Source organism: Agelaius tricolor, unplaced genomic scaffold (assembly GCF_023055355.1).
Source record: "Agelaius tricolor isolate 1412-34295 unplaced genomic scaffold, bAgeTri1.0.p SCAF_11, whole genome shotgun sequence".
Lineage (NCBI taxonomy): Eukaryota > Metazoa > Chordata > Aves > Passeriformes > Icteridae > Agelaius > Agelaius tricolor.
Window position 1 is genome coordinate 9,163,998 of NW_027269271.1, and position 23,041 is coordinate 9,187,038.

Sequence of the window (23,041 nt, forward strand, 5' to 3'; positions counted from 1 at the left end):
AGTAGCACAGTTTAGAGCTAAAGTCTGTTTTCATGGTTTTAGCAACTGGGTCCACATGAACATCTCGTCTGGCAAGTCAATAGGTTGAAGCTACACTGAACAGACCGAGTCCAAATATCTGAAATGACTCGGAATGGTTGTGCTAACAAATACTGATGTAATGTATGAGGCTATTACTGCTGTTTATATAGATTCGCGTGGGCATGCAAATAGGTGGAGAGGGGGGTCGGTCATTGCGGGGAGAGACCGCTCTGGAGGGACCGAGCGGGCTGCGCGCCCCGCAGCAGCGGGCGGGACCCGGGCCCGCGCCGCGGTACCGCCCGTGGCTCCGCGTTCCGTGCGCAGCATCCGAGCATCGGTGCGGGTCGCTGAGCGAGCGCCGGCCCCGCAGCGTGCCGGGTCCTGTCCCGGCTGTCCGTGCTGCGTGAGGAATTGGTAACGCACGGGCCGGTGCTGCTGCCGCGGCAGCAGTCATGAAATAAAACATTACATTAGTTAGGCACGACGCAGCAGGTGGCTTATTATGAGCCTTGCATATTCCTCTGCCTCCTGCTCCCATCAGAGCTCTGGTAATTGGGGGGGGAAAATACATATATTTTAGGCGATTTAGAGAGTAAGAGGAGGAACGGGGCAGAGTCTGAGGCTGGGGCGTCCAGCGGGCCGGAGCCGGAGCCGGGCTAAGCTTCTCCCTCAAAGTCGCAGCGACAACAACCGTGGTGATTATGATACTAATAATTCTTATTGTTGTACCTTGGGCAGATGGCGGCTGCTCTCTCAGGGAGGTTAAGAAGACAGCAAGTCCCATGAAGGCCGCTCTATCCCTGCGCGCTCAGCCGCTTCCCGGCACGCACAGACAGACGGATTCAGCTACCCCTGCCTCGGAGCTGCTCCCGCTTTTGCTCGGGATGCCTTTAAACTTCCTGGTCGCCAGCGGATTTAACGAAACCTTATTCTAAAAGCTCTCGCCATCCGAACCACGGGAGCAAGACGGGTTTGCAGTGGCCCCGGAGCTGGCACAGCAAGACCTGCATGATGAAAGCTCATGGTCCCTGCCCTAAATCCACTCCTCCTGCAGAGACATACTAGGTTTTTAGGTTCTCCACCAGAAGTACCCACACAAACACACACACACGCCCCTGACCCACGTCCCTGGCCGGTTTCTCCAGGTGAGCCGCTGCTGTTGCGTGGGATGCGCCCTTTGCTGCCCGCCCGCGCTCACGGGGACCACGGGCATGACCCGCCGCGGCGCCCGGGCTGCCCACGCTCCCCACGCTCCCCAGCCCTGCCCGCGGGAGGGCGGGCGCGGGGCCTCCCCCCGCCGGCCGGGACGGAGCCGGGGCGGGGAGAGATGCTCCCGGTGCCACCGTGCTGCTCCCCGGCTGCTGCCGAGCTACCGGCCCGCCGGCAGAGCCGGAGCAGACCGGGACCCGCCGCTCTGCCCAGAGCGCACGGCCGGACCCCCACCCGCCGGTGCGCACCCCGGCGGGAAGCCGAGCCCGCCCCGCTTCCTCCGCTCGCCGCCGGGGCTCCGCTGGCAAACTCCAAGGAAGATCATTAGCATCCCTTGCCTTTTTTTTTTTTTTTTTTTTTTTCCAGATAGATTACCAAGCTGGCCACGTAGACCCGAGGGTCACATGGCTCAGGGGAGAAGGACAGAAACTGTCGCAGGAGTTAAGAGGAACGGGCAAACAAAGCCAAAGCGAGAAGTCATCTCGTGTGGCTGCTGCAGAAACAGCTCCCCGGCCCCAGGGTCCTCGCAGTGAGCTCCCTCCTGCGAGAGCCGCTCCGCCAGGGCCGGCGGGAGGCGCGGCCGCAGCCCGGCCGGGAGCCGGGTCCTGCCTCCCCGCCGGCTCCCCGCTTCCCCCTGGGAGGAAGTACGAGAAATGACTCCCGACTCTATATTCTTCTATTGTTTTGAGCCGGTGGATCAATTGTCATCAGTACTGTCACCTAAGAAGCAATGATTCCGATTCATCTTGGCATCTGATTTTATTCTAATGGGTTAAATTGGGTTCACTTTTACAATTATCCCAGGTTTGACTGCGTAGTATTGCATGACAACTCACAGTTTCATCGGGTTTGGCAAAGCGAGGTTGCTCCATGAATCCGTATATCATATCACATCAGATCAGGCTGAAGTTTGCTGTTTAGCGACTCCATTTGAGAGGCTTTTTATGAAAGTGGGAAGGGTTGATGCAGTCCATGGTTGGTTCAATGCGATTTGAAAAAAAAATGTGGAGAGATGGCAATAACCCGGGGTTTGCTGCTCAGCTGTGAATAAGCACAGAACGAAAAAAACGACGTGATGGGGAAGCGCTCAGCTCGCTACAATATTTTTAACAGGCTCTCGGTCCTCGCCTTTTTTTAATTTCCTAATATGTTCTTTGCTTTATTAGTTTTATTTACAACCAGCTCCCCATTAACACCTCACCTGATTACTGAGGAGCTGAGACAGCTAATCAAGAAAATCCAGCAAACCAGCCAAAATCGAGAGGTGGGATTTATTTTTTTGCTTTCATTCAGGCTTCTTCTTTATTTATTTGTTTTGTTTTCAGAAATATTTCGAAACAAACAGTAAATAAAAGGCAGGTATTAGTGCATATTGGCGAAAGGTCAGAGGTTAGAAATTCACGTCAGTTCTGTATCAGAGGCTATGCAGAGGGCGGGAAGAGAGAGGGAGAGAAGGGAGGAAAAAAAAATCTTTCCACCAAGCAGCTTGTTTATTTTAATTAACATAGGGATCCTCTGCTAGGAGCAAGGAACAACCTCCATCTACTGGCTAGATCATTGCGTCTCTTCTCCATTCAAAACCCATCCCTCATCACTCATTAAGGAGGGTACATTTTGGAAGAAGCTTCTAAGGTCTCAAGGTAAGCTCCTGCATGAGTCTTTGCTAGCAATGCAGCTATTTGGACCTCACGGATGTAATTTGCAGGGTGTTTCTTTGGCGTCGTTGTGTTGTTTGTTTGGTTGGGATTTTTTTAACAACACAGAACGGTACTTTCCCCAGGTGTATTCGCAGATAACATTTCATGCATCTATGTTTTAATCTAGAAAAATAGCTCAGCTTGGGAAGCCTGAGCCTTTCAGCTCAATTAAAAAAAAAATGCCCCTTCTTTTGTGCTTCTTTTATTTTTTTCTTTTTTAATGGAATGGCTTCTTTCACCTGTCTGTAATCCAGTCTGTAAGGGATTCCTTTTCAAAAGCAGCAAAATATGATAATTTCCAATGGCTTAATTACAAGCGGAGTGCAAATACGATTACAGCTAATACCAGACAACTATGGAGCTGACAGTGCTGAGGTCCTGGGCGGTGAACAGTTTCATGTTAGACAATAATCTGCCTCTCCTGCTTTCTTCTGGCTGTGTGATCACTTGTTTGTGGTCAGTCACAGCGCTTGGCTATGGAAGATAGGTGTTTGGGATTACTGTGCAAAGCACCTAGTTGTTTCTTATTTAAATATCATCTCCCTAAGCAGATGAATACGTGTCTTAATTGACATGTTTTCAGATTACCGGGAGCTACAGCACGTTGGAGGTTTGGGGAGTTTTAATCCGATGCCGGTTACGGTTAAAGGCACCCTGCGCTTGTGTCCCTGGCAGCGCCAGCCCCGCGCAGCCCGGCAGGGGAGGAGAGGGGCTGGTGCCCGAGCCTGGCTGCCATGCACCGGCTTTAACGCGTCCCTAGCGCAGCAGCGATCCGAAAGTTGCTTTACAGAGCACTCGAGAGGACTCAAGGGAGGAGAAAGATGGTGATGGTAAAATACGTTGTATCTGACTCCGAAGTGGAATTTTAAATAATGTATTTTAAAATAAAAAATAATTTAAAAAATTGAGATAAAATAAACCGCAACCTATTTGAATACTGAAAACTATATTAGCTACATTTGGTGCCACCACCAAGAGATGTAATTCTATTCAGATTTCCCTTCTTTGTGTCTAGATTGGTTGCAGTGCCCGCGGACTTTACAAACAGATGAGACTGATCATTAATAGCACTGCGCTCCACCACAAGCTCGTAGAGCAGAAAATAGCGTTAGGATTTAAAAATAGACCTGGCTTTAACCACCCGACTTGCAGGCAACAGGATCGTAATCCTGTTGCTGTTATTACTACGCGCTTTAAATTTCTGGAAATGATTAAACTGGAAGTGTCTTGAAAAGTTCAGGTGCTGACGGAGAGGGTGTGAAGCCCTGGTGCCCTGCGGGGCGGGAGGCGGCTGGCCCGGGCAGTGCCCCGCGCCTGCAGCCGGACACGCCACGGCCTCAAATGCGGCAGGCGAAATCCAAACCGCTTCTCCTCAAAGAACACCTCCTCCTCCTCCCCACCCCCACCCCCCGCCTGAACACCCTCCCCCTTCTCCTAATTATTGTTGGTCAATTATTAATTTGCATATAGACCTTGTCCTAAATCCTCCGAACTAAACGCGAGATGGTTCACGCTGCGATGGGCTTTAGCCCGTAGCCCGTGGCCAGGGAGAGCGCGGGCTCGGTGGCGGAGCGGATGGCAGGGACCGCACGCTGAAACCTTCCCAGGGCACACGATAATTGCGGAGGTGGAAGGGGCTCCAGCAGCGCCCGCGAAGCTGCGGGCAGGGCTGCAGCCGGCCAGAGGGATGTCCGGGAGCTCTCCAGCCCGGCGTGGGCAGGCAAACGCTGTACCTGTGGAAATCTCCACAGCGATGTATCCCCCGTCCTCCCCATCAGCTCCCCGTTAGCTCGGGGAGTTCGGGTAGAGCCTTACAGAAAGGAAAAGACCGAGAGCGCCTATCACGTTACTAAAATATTCTGAATATTGCACATCAGAAATTCTTTCTCAAATGCTACGGCAAAAAGAGATAAAAGAGCCCTGCGATGAGAAACTGTCGTTCACAGGAAAAGTGCTAATGCCGATGGATTCATGAGGGGCAGGCTCGTAGATTTGGATTTTAGGTTCCCTGTCGTGTTCTTTGTGAGCTCTTCTCTCCCCCACCCCCCAAGCAAACCAGCAAAACTGTACGGAATCCCTCGTGCTATAATGGCAAGCTCTCGCTACCAGCCTGCCTTAGAGCAGAGGAGCTCCAGTTCACAGCGAGGAATGAGATCTCAGGAACATTGAAATAGATTTACCTTGATCTCCTACAGGCCTTTTGGAAACGGAGAAGTCACGTTTGATGCTAGCAACAAACTTTTAGTGTCCCTTTAGGTAAGAAGTGGTCTGCCAGCATTAGGATGTTAATCAGAAAACGCCTTGGAAACCCCTGGCCTCCTTTACTGGAGCAGCAGTAGCTAGTAGCGTATCCTTAACCGTACCTGATGGAGCAGAAAGAAAGGACCCTCTAATTAATTAAGTGTGTCTAACCGGAGGAGGCTCAGTCATTTCTGAGTTTTGTTATGAGTTTGCCCAATTACTCCTAACGGCGCCGTCGAGCTAAGGTAGAGACGGGAATTTAGCAAGCAATATTTTCCGTGTCTCTGCCTTGGATGCTTTGACGCCGCACCTGCAGAGCGTTTCGGTGAACCCGAGACAGCAAACGCGAGATAAGTGGGGGGAGAGGGCAGCGGTGCCCGCACCCGAGGCACCCGAGGCGGGGGCACAACCTGCTCGGGGGGCACAGGATCCCCGCTTTAGCTTCCGATGGGACTGGGCCCAGCGGCAGCCGGGGGCTTGCCCCAGACCCCTCCCCGCTCCCGGCGGGCACGATGAGTTTGACGGTGCTCAGCCCGGCAGGGACACGGTCACAGCGGGACGGCGGCGGCTCTTCCGAGAGGGCTCTGCGGGGCCGGCCCGGGCGGGCGGGGGTCGGCGAGGGTCCTGCCTGGCACACGCCGCCGTGTCTTTGGCAACCCGAACGCCACAGGAAATGCAGACCATTTCCAGGAGAGCACATGCAACGTGAAACAGGGGCAGAGTGAGTTACCCCGACAACAGAACTGGAGGAGAATACAGAAAAATTTCCTTCGAAGGGGAAAACACCCAGAACAAACCCTGAACGTGCTTGTAGAGCGCAAAGACTATATTGCAACGATTAGAAACAAACTCGTCTCTAAGGGAGATGTTTTGACCTCTGTCGACAGCCATCGCTGCGATTCCCCGAGCCAGGCGGGCGCAGGCCGGCGGTACCTGCCGGGCGCGGGGCGAGCGGGGCGAACCCTCCCGCACAGGGGTTCGTCCCCGCCCGCAGCGCCGCCGCCCCTCCCTTCCCTCCTCTTCGCTTCCCTTCCCTTCCCTCCTCCCGGGCCGCTCGACAAAGCCGCCGGCCCCGCAGCAGGGCTGGCCCGGGCCCCGCAGCCCCGCGGGGGTGCGGCCGCGCTCCTGTTGCCCGGCGGGGCCACAGGGAAGCACCTCCGCCTGTCTCCCCGGGCAGCCGGGGCGTCGCGGAGCGGCGGCGGGAAGGAGGAGGAGGATTGGGGATCCCGAGCGAATAGCTCCCGTATCCCGGATTGAATCACCTTGTTTATTTTTCCTGATGTCTTATTGTGCTAATTGACTTGTTTTCTCCAAGGAAAGCCTATCTTTTCCTCCTCCTTCCCCACACACACAGATACTTTTTTTCTTCCAGTCCGGGAGTGCTCTGCAGAAGACTACGGCTTCTGGAGGGATCTGCCCTTTTCAAGGGAGATTCCCTCAGCCCTTTTTGAGACTCGTTGGTTTTATAGCTATTACTCTCTTATTAAAACACACACATATATACAACACATTGATTTCCATCCAAAAGGGCTAATTACATTACTTACAGTAAATAGCAGCCCTGCTGTCCAGGGTCTAGTGTGCCAACAGAGAAAAAAAATCCCGGCTTATTTCACTTGATTGACTTCATCTTTGTGTGAAATTGTGTTTTATGAGCTGTATTCTGGCACTCGGAGGAATGTAACAACATTCAATCTGCAAATAACATTAATTTTAGCTACTTATGGGAAAGAGAGGGGAGGAAACTTGCTGCCTGAATCTTGGGTTACATGGAAGAGGTGACTCGAGGAGCCCCTGAGGATGTCTCTGGGATGCTTTGGAAAGGAAGTGGGGGCTGGGGTACTTCTTTCACTAGTCGCGCTAGGGTTTGGTGTGGAGTGCTCCCCAGGGAGCAGGGAGCGCAGGACTGCCGCCAGGAAGATCCTTCAGTAGGGATCGAGGTGTCAGGAAACAGCCAGCAGCTGTTTCAGGGAAAGGCAAGGAAGAGTGGTGTGAAAAGTAAGTAGGAAAACCGGGAACGGAGGGGAGGGAGAGCAGACAGAGAGATTAGCCTGGAAGGAATGTATCGCCTGGTCCCCTGCACACAATGATCGCTCGCAGCCCGCGGCCGGGGAGCGGGCGAGGGGAGAGGGTCCTGCTAGGGCGTCCCCGGCCGGCCGGGACCGGCCCCGCGGAGAGGCCGCATCCTGCCGCGGATACGGGCGGGGGCACCGCCGGGCAGCAGGGCGGGCAGCGCCCCGGGAAGCGCTCGAACTGCCCGGGCCGCCCCTGCTCCGCGGCTCCCCCCAAGCTCAGCGCCCCTCGGCGGGCCCGGGGCGCGGGGAGCGCTGCGGCCGCTCCGGCCCGGCACGGCTCGGCTGCCCGGCACCGGCGCTCCTCTCCCTTCTCCCGCTCCCGCGGCGGAGCCAGGCACGGCGGGGCCAGCCCGAGCGGCCGCCGAACGGAGGTTCCCGCGGCGCGGCCCGGGGGGAGCGGGGGCCCGGGGGGGAGAGCGGGCCACCCTGCCCCTCGCCAGGCGCCGTCGCCGCCAACTCCCGGGACTCCGTGTTTGGGGGAGGTAATAAATCCCACCCCACCCACAGCCCCGACCGTAATGTTTGTCACTGCTTGCCCATCACTAGGGGTTGAGAGGAGTATGACAGGTCTTTGTTGTCTGAATAAAAATCAGTGGCAGCTCAAGGGAGAGAACTCCTCCTACTAAATTATCAAAAATGGGCTGGCTTTAGTCTCTTAACAAATTGGACAGAGCTCCGGAAAGCAGCAGTCCCAAATCCAACCTACAGGCACTGGGAACTTTAAAGCAACCAGGGACTGCTGAAAATAGCACTTCTTTTTGCTTTCTTTGTATTCAAAACTATATCCTTTCCCGACCGATTCTACTGCCCCAGGTCCAAGTCTCTCCAGTCAGAAGCCCCCAGCTCTCCAGAACAGTAACAGATCCTTTAGCTAGCTTTTATTATTTTATTTTTTAAACTAATTATTATTACATTTTCTCCCCCTTGTTTGTTTTCTGCACATCTTCAGGAAGCCCTCAGTGCTTGCGCAAAGAGAAGCTCCTATTTGCAACCTCCCTCCCTGCGCTGTGCGCCTCGGTGTAAACATTTTGGATGATCTAAAGACTCTGGGGTCTGTATATGGAAATAGTGGGGTGCAGAGCAGAAGAAAATACTTGTCCTTTCCGTCCCCCAGCCATGCTTTTCCACGGGATCTCCGGAGGCCACATCCAAGGAATCATGGAAGAGATGGAGAGGCGATCCAAGACCGAGTCCCGCCTGGCCAAAGGGGGACAGATGAACGGCCGAGATACGGTAAGAATGGGGCTGGCGCTCTGTGCAAGGGAATCCCTGCAAGCATGGACCCGCATCGGGACAGACCCTGACTTTGGGGAAGGGAAAGACGCTGCTTCCCTCTGTCCCTTCCCTGCCACCCCTTACTTGTGGAATCCCTTCCGACGCTCCCTGTAAACCCACCCGTACCGCTGGGTGCTGTGCTGGCCAGGCTCGGTTGTACATTTGTCTAATCCATGTCGCTGCGTGTGCTCTCTGGATTAGCGGGGAATCTGTTCCAAACCGTAGCAGGGACGGGGTTTCAGCCCTTGCGGCGGAGCAGCCTTTTGCCCCCGCGGCTGCCTGCGGCCGCTCTGCCCCTGCGAGCAGAGCTGCAGCTGGAGCTCCCGAGGTGTGCTTTATTTTTATTCTGCGCTTCTGGCACCTCCTAAATTAAACCTCAAACCGCGACTACTTACTTTTCGTAACTGTCTTTGGTTTGAAGTGTGTGATTGATACAGAGGCACTGCTCTCTCTGAGTGTTTTGCCGGCCGACTACTTTGCTTAGAAAGTAACATCTCCTCTTTACTTAGTCAAAAGGACAAAAGTTTTCGGATATATACTAAGGGATGGCGGAGAAATCGAGTGTCACGCTGTGCTTTGTGCAAAGCGAGATCTCCCTTTCTCCAACTTGTAGGGCTTCCGCCGATCGCGCACAAGGCTCTGCACACAAAGTAACGGCCTGGAAAACTGCTTTAAGGTTTTGGGACAGAGGGTCCTTTACCCCCTCTCTTAAATAAACTCATGCTTTGTTACATGAGGATTTGCAATGTAAATTTAACTCATCTTTGCATTGCTAAAAAGAAAAGGGAGCGAGGAACACAACTTCCAAAGATTGAAAAACGAATCAGAGTTACCACTTTAAAACAGTTGAGACATTAGAACAAGATGTTTGGGATTTTTTTCCCCTGTAACTTTATCAGCAAAGGCTGCCCCAAGTTTCACGGCCGAGCTTTTGTCTCCGCCGTCCCTCCATCTCCCTTTGTCCCGACCGGCACTCCTCGTGGGGAGCAGATCAATGGGAACTCGCAGAAGTTTACGAAGAAAAAGATACTGGTTTGAGCTGAAACCAGCCCGTGCCACCGCTCTGCCCACGGCCCTGGCCGGGCTGGTGAGCGTTCACACTCGCTGCTCTTTACACTATCCACCTGTCTGCTTTCTCTTACTCCTGTTTTAAAAGGCCTATCTTTAGAGACGCGGTTGCGGCTCGTTTAAATACGGGTGAAAATTTGCCATAGAATGAGTACAAGCCTGAACCCTCTGCCATAAACTTTAGGAACAGCAAACCGGTATTTTTCTACTTTAAAACGCTGTTCCTGTGAAGTGCTTTAAGATTACAACGCTAAAAAAAACGGGGAAGCCTCAGACTTTAAGTTCAGAACCTCAGAAAAGAATGGGCTCTGCTCTTCCTACTGCGGCCTAATTCGTTGCTTTCACGTATTGAAATGACACGAGATCGTAAGGAGAGGTTTACTGTGAATCACGGTAAACACTTTACTAGCGGGGATGGTCCCGGTTCTCCCTTAAACTTCCCGCCGGGAGCCAGGAGTTTGGTCCCAGAGAGCCGTGCCTTTGTACGAGCCCCGGGCCCTGCGCAGGACCCGTCCCCAGCCCGGCCTGCCTGCCTGCCTTTCTCTCCCTGTCTCATCCCTTGTGGTGTGGTTGTTTTGCAGAACATGCCCCCCATGAGCCCCGAGAAGCCTGCTTTGTGTGCTGGTTGTGGAGGGAAGATCTCAGACAGATATTACCTGCTGGCTGTTGACAAACAATGGCACCTCAGGTGTCTTAAGTGCTGTGAATGTAAACTGGCTTTGGAGTCAGAACTCACCTGCTTTGCCAAGGACGGCAGTATTTACTGCAAGGAGGATTACTACAGGTACAGCAATCAGTCCTCATGGGTTCAAAACACATCCCCTCAAAAGGCACTGTGAACAGAAACGCTCTTTTCTCCACACGGGCTTTCAAAGGTAGCTTTTCGCAGTCAGCGATTCCTTAATCCTTAGTTCCCTCAGAAAAGTCTCGCACGTTTCCAAACTGAACGGGCCGTCAGGGCCCGCGCTGACTGAGCATGTGTGGCGGTGCACAAACAGGCGAAGGCTCTCCCGCTGCTCGGCGGTTTCCCTCCGTAAAGACCCGACCGAAATTCCCCTCCGGGCGCAGCTGGCCGGTTTTCCCGAGGCCGGAGCCCGCCGCCCCGCCCAGCCCCGCGGCCGGGCCCGGGGAGCGGGCCCCGCTGGTCCGTGTGTGTTAGAGCTGTCCCGCTGGCCAGCGCCCCGCGGCTCTCCTCGTCTTGACAGGAGCGCCAGGAGAGCGGAGCCCGATTCCCTCCGCTCCGGCCCGCCTGGCCCCGTGCGCACGGGCAGCGGCAGCGCCTTCGCCAAAGTCCGGGGAGAACGGGTCAGCTCGGCGGGGAGGGCGAGCCGCTCCCCTGGGACCTCGGGGCCGGTTCCCTGAGGCTGTCCCGACACCAGACGGGCCAGGGGCCACAGCCGGTGTCACGGGCCGTCCTGGGGCCGGGGGACGCGACCCTGTCGGGGACAGGCTCCCTCACGTGGCGGGGAGTGAAGGCGGGAGGCACCGGGGCAAGCTTTGCCTTCGCCGTTCTAGTTGATGCCCACTTTTCTGTTTCCTTCAGAAGGTTCTCCGTGCAGAGATGTGCCCGCTGCCACCTTGGGATCTCAGCCTCTGAAATGGTCATGAGAGCCAGGGAATCGGTTTATCACCTGAGCTGCTTCACCTGCACCACCTGCAACAAGACTCTGACCACGGGCGATCACTTTGGCATGAAGGACAACCTGGTTTACTGCAGGGCCCACTTCGAGTCCCTTTTGCAAGGAGAATACCCCCCTCAGCTGAGCTACACCGAGCTGGCTGCCAAGAGCGGAGGGCTGGCCCTGCCTTACTTCAACGGCACTGGCACGGTCCAGAAGGGGAGGCCCAGGAAACGAAAGAGCCCTGCCTTGGGAGTGGACATCGTCAGCTACAACTCAGGTGGGAAACACACGCCGAGTCTGCCTCCCGCTCCCCCGAACAGAGCGTTCTCGGGCTTCCCCTTAGCCAGGCAGTGCGTGAATAACTCAGCCAGGCCAAATCTTGCTTAACCATTGGAAAATCAAACAAACAGCCCTCTGAGGGTTGGAGCATTTGCAGGAAAGCTAACAGCAGCCGTCCTCAAAGGCTGTCTTTGCCTATTAATGTCAAACACCCAAACTTAGCCACTTCCCAGGGTAAAGACAAAAAAAAAAAAAAAAAAAAAAAAAAGGAAAAAAGAAAAAAAAAACCCCCACAAAACCAAAAAACCCAAACCAACCCCAAAACCACATAGCTTTCTCTGCTGGAATCTCAGAGATGCAGTTATCATTATTTATATTTGATTAGCTAAAAATATTCACCACTTAAACCTCAAATTAGGAGTAACTAAATGAATCAGAAAAACTAGAATAAAAGTTATAGTATATGGTTCCTACAACACCAATGTAGTATGCATATAACTCAATTTATATATTGAATTTATAGTGATTAATTCTTCAGGCTGAATAATTCTGTTTTACTGACACATAAATGATCAAACTGTACAAGAGATCAACGAATAAATGTTGTTTCCTGTACTAAACCCTAACAAATGTAATTAAGGAGAATGATTTCTGTTCTCTCAACAGTAGGAAAGGAACAAGTGTGGCCCTGTATTAAATATCCTCTATAACTCCAGTCACTTGAGTACCCAAACCGTGTATAAACAGTGCTAGTGGCCAGAGGTACAGGAGTTTCAGGTATGACCAAACAGTTGAGGCAGAGCTTCATTAGATTAAGGACGAAAGCAGGAAGGGTAAATACGAATTGGCAAACTCCCGACTCCAAAATCGTTTTGGGGAACCTTAAGCTTCCCATGGACGGTAACGGAGGAAAGAAAGCCGTGGGAAGCAGGAGTGATGCAAGGTGTGCTTCCCCATGGAGCCGGGGGCTCCGGGCCCAGGGCTGCGGACCGCTGGCCCCCCCCGGGGAGCCGGGAGAGGGGTCAGGGCCTCCCTTCCGACAGTCGCGGGTCGGTAACAGTGCCCCGCTCTCGGCCCGGAGCTCTCTCTCCTGCACCAAGTTCAACCCGCTGCCACTGAGATCCATAAGGAACCTTCCACCGCCCCGCTGCCCTCGCCACCCCTCCCTCGGCACCTCCTCTGGGGCCGCTCGTGAAACGGCCTTTAGCTGGGAACCAGGGGGCTCTGCAAGGCGATTTCATCTCCTCTGATGCGTAGACCTTGGAGCCAGGGTAATCACTGCGCTAATTGTTCCTTGTTAATTGAAGATGACATTGGAATCCCTGGCTACGGAGCGGCTTCCAATCAATCCTGAAAGCTGCTAAAGAAAAGGGAACCTGTAGCGCAGCCAGGATTCATTCAGCCCCAGCTTCCAATGGTGGATTTCCCGTGTGCCCGCTCTCCGCTCTGGTCTCTATCCCTGGTCCACACAGCATCACCCTATTCCTCAGATTTCTAAAGGGAAGTAATCCTAGGGACAATTTAGCGCTAAAATTAGAATCAGAAGTTATGGTAAAATGAAGAGTTGTGGATATGATAAAGCTCCCCTTAAACTTCAGATCAGGACTCGAGAGAGACATTATTTGCGAATGCTAACATAATCTTTGTGTGCTGGTCTTAAAACTTCCCTTCTTTTCAACAACGGGCCATATAAGATGTACCACTGACTCCAAATCAGATGAAAAAGCACCACCCATTATGAAAACACAGCTCATTGCATTGAGAACTCACAGAATCCTCCGGGCAATGGAGAGAAAAAAGAACAAACCAAAACAAATCAACAAACGCTCTGATGCTTTGGACTCAGGGTAGATGGCTGAGAAATCCCTTCTGTTAGGGCCGTGATTTTATTCTTTTTTATAAGCATTATCTAGCTATGTCCAGGGTTGACACATGGTCTCGAGAAAGTTTGCAGCCAAACCGTGCATCCGGTGCAAACGGCTCCAGACCATTGACCCACTGCGGCCCAAATCCAGGAGGAGGAAAGCGAATCTGGAACAGCTACGAAATGAGTTGCAGTAGATGAAGCCGCTTCTTGAGAGAAAAAAAAGTCTCTAATTGGCAGCCACTTCCCTACACACATTTTTCGTTCTCTGCCCTGTGACTCAGTAACTGCTCTTGCACGTAATCATTTACAAAGGGCAAGCAGTCCGCAGAATTCAATGTCGGATGCGCGGCTGCCGCCTTCCGAGGGAGCAGCGGGCCCCGCAGCCGCCGGCGGTGTCCGGGCCGTGTGGCGGTGCGCCGCCCTGTCCCTGCGGGGATGGGGACAGCCACGGGCAGGGGCACAGCCCTGCCCCGCACACCGCCCCGAGCGCACCGAGCCGGACACCGCCGCGCCCGCAGCCGCGCCCGCAGCTCCTCACCCGGGCACTCCGGGGCTGGGGGCACCGCGGCCGTGACCTCCCCAGTGAGCCCAGCTCCCTCCCAAACAGTCCCAGCCGCGGTGTCCATACCATTGCCAAGCCATTATGGAAAACGACCCCGAGCTTTAAAAACGAAACTCCGATGGAGCCAACAGTTTCACCCAGCTGAGCATGAGCATGTGTGCATTCACAGCCATCCAGCAGGCCCTGGCTTAGATTTGTGTGCACATTATGTTACAAGGCAGCTGAGCCCTGGTCCAGAATGGAAAATCAGACTCTGCTGCAGAATCTACAACAGCTTTCCTATTCTGCATTTTGTTTGCTAGTTTAATTTCTTTTTCACAGCCCCTCAGTTGTAAAGTGGAAACACAACAATAAATAACTCAAAATGTTATGAGGTAGAAATCACTCATACTTGCAAGCTGTCTGGAATTAATGTGAAAAATGGAAGAAACTATTCAAAAGTACTTAAAACACTCAAGGCTTTCTCTATATTACATCTTATATCATATAATTACTATATATTTTAAGGGAAACTGTGTTGACTTAGAGCTTAGAGGATATGGAAATAAGATGGTGAAGAAGATTTCCTTAGGAAAATATTTTACACATCTGTTCCTCAAAGAGCTATTTACTTTATTTCATTATGTGTGTGTGTGTGTGTGTGTGTGTGTGTGTGAAAAACTATGAAGAGTTCACTTAAAGAATTCTTGGCAATAAGAATCAAACTGTTCTAGCTCTTTTGAAAGCAGAAATTAAACAACCCTCCAATCCTGCAGCAAAGAAATGAGCAGTGTCTTGCCTGACTTTGTGCTTTCCCTTAGTTCTCCAGGAGATAAAGACTCTGCTCTAGGATGTGGCCAAACCACACAACACTGTATAAAACAGAGTGAGCTATGATCATTGTATAAACCAGGATTGTCTGAAGATACTTGGAGCCCTCTTCTCATTTTCTCTTGAAAATAAAAACCAAAATAAAGTAGACCACCTACAAAAAGAAAAAGAAAAAGAAGACAAAAGAGTACAGAAACAAAGGCAGTAAGCAAGACAGAGGAGCCTGAGGAAGTTTGTGTTGATGCTAAAAGCCTGAGTGGCCCAAGGAAAACAACACAAACAAGAGATTTGCAACTCTGAAGTAAAACCTGAGGATTGAATTCTGGTACTCTGATTTATGTCAGCTCATAAGTTACAGCCCACGCAGTTTGACTGAAGGCAGTGTGATTGCTTGTGAAAACAAGTAGTAAATACAATCCAAATCTGGTCTGAAATTGTTTTTAAGGCAACTTTCAACTCCTGGTCTTTTCAGAAGTGTCATCTTACTTTGTTTGAAAGTACAGATACACTTCTTACCAAGACTAGGAGGAAAGCTAGCTATAATTAAATATTCACCTGATTTTCTGTCAAAGTGTTGTCTTACCAGCATCTGTTCATGTTGACTTGCCTTATAATTCAAAAGAGAAAACACCTTCAAGAAGCTTTTTATTTTCTTGTGGTTTCAAGTTGCTTTGCCTCTGTTTTCAGCACTGCTGACATCAGTCTCTCTGTATTGTGTGCCTTCCCTCTTTCTCTTCTCTCTCTCTTTCTCTAAATTAGGAATGGGGATCAGCTAGGCCTTGCAAATAATCCAGTAACTATTGGAAAGCAGTTCAAAAATCAAAATGAGCAACTAATGAAACTGTCTAATTTGCAGACATTCTGAAACATTTTTAATTAGCTCTTCTTTAATTAATATTTCCTGCTATGATGACACCATTAATTTTCTTCTGTGTGACTGAACTATCTTTATAAAATGAGATCCTAGAAATTGCTAACACTTTTGTTTAAGCTGAAAAGAAAAGCACAGATGCACTTTTTACTTTTCTTTTTGCTAATGCTGTAATTTCTTTCTCCAATATGAAGTAATGATGCCACCATCTCCAAAGAGCTGCAACCCTTGTGTACAATTCACACCCAAAAATGTGTACTCTGAAACAAACTTATCTGTCATAGACACTTCGAAAATACTGAATCAGGAAAAAAAGAGAAACTCTTCAAGTTTTGAGCTCCTAGCTGCTTGCTTGTAGAAATATCCTAAACCAGCACTAACTAAGACCTACTGCTGATTGGGATTGGGGGTCTGAATCGAGTCTTGATGCAACTGCTTCCTGGATATGTTTTATGGATGAAGGGCTTCAAGCAGTTCATATAAACTCCCAGGCAGAGTCCAAAAGCATTCATTTTATCAGCGAGAAACTCAGCTTTCTTGATGAACTGTCATAACAAACTTCCCTGCTGTACATCTCTTTTTATAGGTGCTTGTGGTTTGGGGGAAAAGCTCAGGAACATTCAAAATGCTGGTTTGACCTTAACTCTTCTCTCAAGCTAAGAATGTTTCAATGAGTAAGATTTCAAAATCTGAATGAGATTTCAAATGACTCGAGTGCCCAAAGCAAAACCATCACCGCAGGGAAAAGACTTGTTTGAAATAAATACCAAAGGAGAGAGAACTTTCAAAGTCTTCCCTCAGTAGGTACAGGCCTGGGGGACATAGGATAAGTATAGGAAATGACAATATTCTGGATCACTTTTGGTCTCATCAATTATCACATCTGTACATTGTACCTTGTACTAACTTAGTCCTTCCTTCCTTCCTTCCTTCCTGCCTTCCTGCCTTCCTTCCTTCCTGCCTTCCTGCCTTCCTGCCTTCCTTCCCGCCTTCCCTCCTGTTACTCAAGATTTTTGCCTTGATTCATTTATCCTACATGATGCATGGCACTAACTCCTTTTTCCACTTTGTTTATTTGACAGGTTGTAATGAGAATGAGGCAGATCACCTGGACAGAGACCAGCAGCCTTATCCCCCATCCCAGAAAACAAAGCGCATGCGTACCTCCTTCAAACACCACCAGCTTCGTACCATGAAGTCCTACTTTGCTATCAACCACAACCCAGATGCCAAGGACCTCAAGCAGCTTGCCCAGAAAACAGGCCTGACCAAGAGAGTTCTGCAGGTAAGAAGCCACATGATAGGCTTGACAGAATTTTCCCCTGCTAGTGAATAGCCTTTCCCTTATATGTAACTATAGCAATGTATGTAGAAATACTTCTGCTGGGTGTGTCCCTAGTGGGTGTGCAGGGGGGTATGGTGTTACGTGGCAGAAGTGCCAAATGTGTGTGCCTTATTGCCCCAAGGCAGCCAAACACCAAACTGTGGTTTGTGATTAGCTGCATCCTCACCATGAAGAGAATGTCTTCAGAGTCCACCCACCCAGTAGAACTCCCGGGGTGGGTGGTCTCTCTGTGGTGACTGCACTAAGGATAGAGGTGGCAAATCTACTGATTTTATGGGTGAAGCCTTTGGGCTCCTCTGAAGGAGTTAATGTGGCCCCTCAGTAAGCAGATCCCTGATGTGTTTGAAGTGAGCTTTGACCAATATGATCCTCCAGGACCAGCTGGCTCCCCCTCCCAATGCTTGTTAGATGACTGCTTTCCTTAAGGGCCTGCATAGTCAAAAGTCCCTGTGAAGGACAGCCTAGGAAATTATGTTAAAAATCCCTATATGGTCTGTGATAGCTCAGTGAAGTTTAAACGAGGTGTGTATTACATGCAGAGTGCCAAAGAAGGGCAGTGAGTGAGGTAGAAGGAGAATCTATTAGCGGCAATTCCTGTCCGTATTACATGTCACCTCAAACACTGCCAGTGAACCTTACAGAACAGAAAGACTAGATGACCCATATCAACAATCTGTAAGACAGGGACGGTGTAATTACCCCTCCTTCCTCTCCAGCCTTTTCAAATAATCAAGGCAAGCTTTCAGCCTTGGCAAAAATCTGCTCACTCACTCTTTGCTTCAGTCTTTGTGTGTCCTGACCTCAAAGCTACCCAACTCAAGAAACACTATGTGGCCATCAAGAGAGTTGCTCTCTTTGGGTAAGTGAGCAAGCAGATTTTTCTCGAGGCTGCTCTCTGAGGGCTGTAAGCACCTGTAGCACTGGGCCTGTACACAGAGAGTCAGTACCACCAGTAGCAAGAAAAGCTATAGAATGACTTAGGTGATGTGCCACACAAAATCAAACATCAAAAATGAATTTAAAAAGCGAGAACAAAGACAAAAATAAACAAAGCAAAACAAGCATCGGTAAAGAAATCCATTGGGATTGGTTTGCAGGTTTGGTTTCAAAACGCAAGAGCCAAATTCAGAAGGAACCTTTTGCGGCAGGAGAATGGGGGTGTCGATAAAGCTGATGGCACCTCGCTCCCGGCACCGCCCTCAGCAGACAGCGGCGCACTCACTCCACCCGGCACTGCGACCACTTTAACAGACCTGACCAATCCCACTATCACTGTAGTGACATCAGTGACCTCTAACTTGGACAGCCACGAATCCGGGAGCCCCTCACAAACTACCTTAACGAACCTTTTCTAACAGTTCCTTTTTTTTTTTTAAATTCTTACTCTTCATTATAATTATTATTATTATTATAATTATTATTATTATAATTATTATTATTTTCAAGCCTTTTAAAAAAACAAACAAACAAACCCACAAAATATTTGGGAAAATAAACAGCTTGATGTGTAGCATCTGCAGCCACCTGGCAAATGAGTTTGAAGTAATATGTTGCTATAATATATGAACATTTATTGTTGGTAAATTGTACTCAAATTCTTTAAATTTATCAAATGACTGAAGACAAGGTGATGAATCATTCTAATAAGTGCCTCTTAAAATTGTATGTTACTTATTTCCAGAACCTTGAAAAAAATTGATTGTTTCCCCCCCAAAAAAGAAGATTCTATTCCTCCCTGATAAACAGATAAAAAACATTTTAATTATAGCCAAAAGAATGCTGCTTCAGGATTGTATGTTCACTTACAGCATTTAAGAACCCCAAATTCAATTTTATTTTCATAATGCATCCAAAAGTTTTGTACTATTTATTTTTAAATGTTGGAAAATAAATACAAAGTGAATTAGAGTAATCATGGAAACAGTCAGACTGGAAGTACCAGTGCTCTTTACTAATGCAGTAGTCACAAGCTGCTCCTCCCTGAGCACTGGGGAGTCTCACTGGGATAGCTAAATTCTCCTCTGCCAGTTCTGCACCCAGCTGGGATGTCCTTGGCCACCACTGAAAGCCATTCCTGATGGAGGACTTGGAGAGAGACCCAGAGATGAGAGCACGTGTGGGTGAGGATGGCAGGACCAGGCCGTTGGTCTCCAAATTTGTGCCCCACATTAAGGAGGCAAGATCTGGAAAAAACCCTCCAGAGTGAACTCACTCCTATAAGAATGTCATTAAAGTAACAATAGCAGAGTAACAATGCAAGTGGAGAGTCCTACAGATCTGAAATGCTGCCTAGGGAGGGGTTTTAATTTTTGTCTGTCAAGCAGCTCTGAAATTTTGGAATTAAAAAAGATAAAAATTGCAGTTGGCGATGTGGCTTCGATGCCGTACCTCCAAAACAAACAAGAGGTTGCCCAGTTACTTTAGGGAGCACAAAAATAATTTTCAAAAAGGTGTATGCATGTGTACTATTCAAATGAACTTTTGACAAATCCTACCTTTTTTTTTTTTTTTCAGGGAAATGGAAATAAGCAAAATATAATTTATTAAGATGTTTAAGGAAAAAAAAATTCAGTACAATTTATTCATTACTATTTTGAATTTTCTTTAGATGTTTCCTGAGATTGTATCAGACACTTTGTTTAACACAGGAACTTAAAATCTTTAGTTAATTAATATCTCTAACATATACTTTAACTTTTTAAACTTTGTATAAAAGAAAAAAATGTTAGCAAAAATCACACAAAACCAGGAATTGGCAGTGAATAACTTCAAAGCCGATAAACTCAGAAGCCTTGTGGATGCTGATCTGAATACATTTCTTAGTTTACAATAGTGATCTTTCTTTTTTTAGTTTTATTTAAGCTAAAAGTCTGAATGGTCTGGGCAGTGGTGAATGTTCATTTGTATCCTTTTATTGTAGTTGAACACCAATTAGATTGTGGAGAGTCTCAGAAAAAAAACCGAACAAAAACCAGTCAAGATCTATGTCTTGCTTTTAGTGGATTGTTAAGAATAACTTTGCACATATACCCCACTTTTTAGACACCATCAAATCTCTTTTTGGTGGTCAAAGTGGCTATTTAATATATTTTAAAGGTGTCCTTTTTGGCTGTATAAATGTGTGGTTACATATTGACAGTTCACTGCCCACATTAAAGTGCATTATTGTAATTTTTGCTCAGGGTTTTTAGAAAATTAGCACAGAAAAGTAGCTTATTTTTAAAAAAGATGACGGAAGAGATGTTAACACTGTAATAGAAGAAAGGTGTGTTTGCCATTATATATTTAGCAAGTATGGTTATCATCTTCTACGGATATTGAATCTTGACTTTTCCTATTTCTATTACCTTATGGGCATTTACCACTAACCAGACCAAAAGACCTTGGTAAGGCTGAGATCTTTATTAATACACTTTTACAGGTAAAAATATTGATACTTATAAATTTTGTTCTTTGACAGAACAATATATGGTACTAGAGATCTACTTTATTAAGTAGACTAATTAAAACTCAGTTCTACTATGTGCCTTATGATATACCTTGGGAGTAAGTTTGTGAAAAATCAGGATATATGTGTTGTTTGTTAAATTAACTGTTTTAAGCCCTTTTGACACCTCACTAGTTTTGTACTGTTTTACCTCTTATTTCTGAAACTCTTTTTATGGTGTATCCTGTTAGAGGGGACAAACATGTCATAGAAAGCAGTTGTGCACTCTTTCAGATATAGTTGATAAATCCAATAATCTTATATATTGAGCTTCGTGTTTATAGTACAGTAAGTGGTCTAGCAAAATTGTCCATGTTTCTTTGTTTATTGATAAATGCATTGTATAGAAACTATTTCCCCTAAATATTTATGGACCAAACAATTGTGATATATCCTATTAAATTTGTGTGAATAAACCATTTTGAATCTAAGGAGTTTTATTTCCCATCAGTTTTTGTTGGGGTTTTCTTTGGTTGGGGTTTTTTGTTTTGTTTCTTTTTTTAAAATTTAAGGTCTACATGTACCTGTCTGTCTCTTTGCTTTTACGGTACCTATGAACAATTGGTATTAAACACAGAAACACAGCCTTTTAAATATTTTAAAGTACAGTTCCTTCTTAGGTTTTCAATTTCTTCATATTCAATGTATATGCTACTGCTGGTACAATTTAGATTTTAGCCTTTTAACCTCCTTTTTTGAACATGCAAAGTAATGCCCCACTGATTTGATACTGAAACCCTGTCTTAGCCCTCTAAAAGAGCCAGAAAACTAGGAGCTAAAGTAATTGCATGACAAATATAACCTAAATAGTATGATGAAATGAATCAAGATTTAATGCTAGGTATATTGAGCACAAAATAGAATTGCAGACCCCGAAAAGCCAGGTTGCTCTGTAGTTTAATAAATTGTCACTATGATTTCTTTCAGGGAGAACAAATCATGGGGCATTACAGCCAAACATCCCGACGTTTGAAAATTCCCTAAAGTATTAAAAGAAGGGGAAAAGTTTGATCGGAAATCCACTGCAGTGAAGACAAAGACAATATTAGGTTATGATAATCATACATTTAAAAATCTATTGAGCCAAAAATAAAAACAAAAGACTCGATGTCATTTCCTGAATGTTAACAAAACATACGTTATTTTATGGTGTCTAATTAACAGAACTGAAGGCTTCAACAAATTGTGTGGTATCAAAAACAAATTTAGAGAACCTATGTGTAAAACCAGAGCAACCTGGCAGCAATCTACCCAGCCCATATTCGAAGAAACCTTTTCTTTTTTTAAAAAAAAATCACATTTGTCAAGCACAAGTACTTGTAAAATAAAATCTGAGTGCATTCATTCCACTTGCTTGCTAATGTGTACTAGTCATATCTGTTAAATGGATTTTTGTAAATTCAAGGAGAACTTTTCACTCATCCGAGATCATAGGAATCAAAACCCAGTAACTTTAGTACTATTGTTTCAGAATTAATTTTTTTAAAATGAGACAACTCTGCATGCACTTTTCCATCTGTCACATATAGTGTACATTTCTGTATGATGAATTTCTCTTTGATGTTTCTTGTATAATACCTTTCATTAATAAACATTTTATTTGATGCAAACATAGTTAACTTTATGTAAACACATAGCTAATTGTTCCCACTAACTTAAACTTTTCTTTTGAAAGGAAGCAGTACAGTGCAGTTCCAATATGCTATATATATATATATATATATATATATATATATATATATATATCTAAAATCAAAAAGAATGAGGTAGCAATACTATTGCACAGTGTAAAATTATTTCCTTTGGTGTTAATTTTTTAACTTCTTGTATAAAACTGACTTGTTTTAAAAAGAAATTCCCATCAGCATCAACAATAAAACAATCCCCAAATTCTTCATCAAGATAAGAAAACACGAGCAGTACAGTGTGTACTTTACACAGTGACTTTAGAGTACAAGGATATAATCTGTGGGTCCCTGAGCTGTTTACATGGTCACTATGCAATGAGCACATTTGCTACATAAAGTTGGTCCTAAGATTCCCTGTCCAAAACACATGATTTTTACAAGCCAACAAGCAAGTGTAACAATAACCAATTCTTAGTAATGAGGTTTTGTAACTGTTAAGCAACTATTTGCAGAAAGATTTTTTAAAATATATTCCTATTTAGCTGTATAGCCAAAGCATATGTTAAACAAATTAACATATAAAAGACTTGCCAGAAAATCTTTCATTAAGATGACATTTTTATTATATACTAATGAACCCTATGTAAACAATGTAACTTTTATGAATGATGGACATTAAATATTTCACTTACGTGTATCCTCAGCATTTTGCATGTTTTCTTAAACCTTTCCAGTTTCAGAATTCTAAAAAGAAAACCATACAACTACTTACAACATAGCACAAAGTTATGTACAGGTTACTGCAGCAATCTCTGGAAACCAGTTACTAAGAGTGTTCTAATGGCAATAAAAAGGTATCATTTATTGGTGGTAATTATGGGGAGAATTGTTTAAACAACAGTTTTATAGTATATTGTAAAGTTCTATTGAAAAAGGTTAGCATGGTAGACTTAATTCAAATCAGCTTGATCAGAAATTTAAGTA

General features: G+C 47.1%; 1 protein-coding gene across 11 annotated transcripts; it reads left to right on the forward strand.

Moving 5' to 3' along the window:
• Positions 1-1,039: 1,039 nt before the first annotated feature.
• On the forward strand, positions 1,040-22,039 carry LHX9 (LIM homeobox 9). 11 transcript variants are annotated; one of them, XM_071436026.1, is made up of 8 exons: positions 1,040-1,166; positions 2,397-2,494; positions 2,753-2,870; positions 8,358-8,476; positions 10,168-10,370; positions 11,130-11,485; positions 16,680-16,882; positions 18,040-20,848. In XM_071436026.1, the coding sequence occupies exons 1-8, from the start codon at positions 1,043-1,045 to the stop codon at positions 18,295-18,297; spliced, it is 1,479 nt and encodes a 492-aa protein (XP_071292127.1). In that variant the 5' UTR covers positions 1,040-1,042; the 3' UTR covers positions 18,298-20,848. The 11 variants fall into 11 exon arrangements, with proteins under 11 accessions (XP_071292127.1, XP_071292128.1, XP_071292125.1 ...); XM_071436027.1 differs by lacking the exons at positions 1,040-1,166; positions 18,040-20,848 and adding exons at positions 1,198-1,470; positions 21,357-22,039; XM_071436024.1 differs by lacking the exon at positions 1,040-1,166 and adding an exon at positions 1,198-1,470.
• The last annotated feature ends 1,002 nt before the right edge of the window (positions 22,040-23,041 follow it).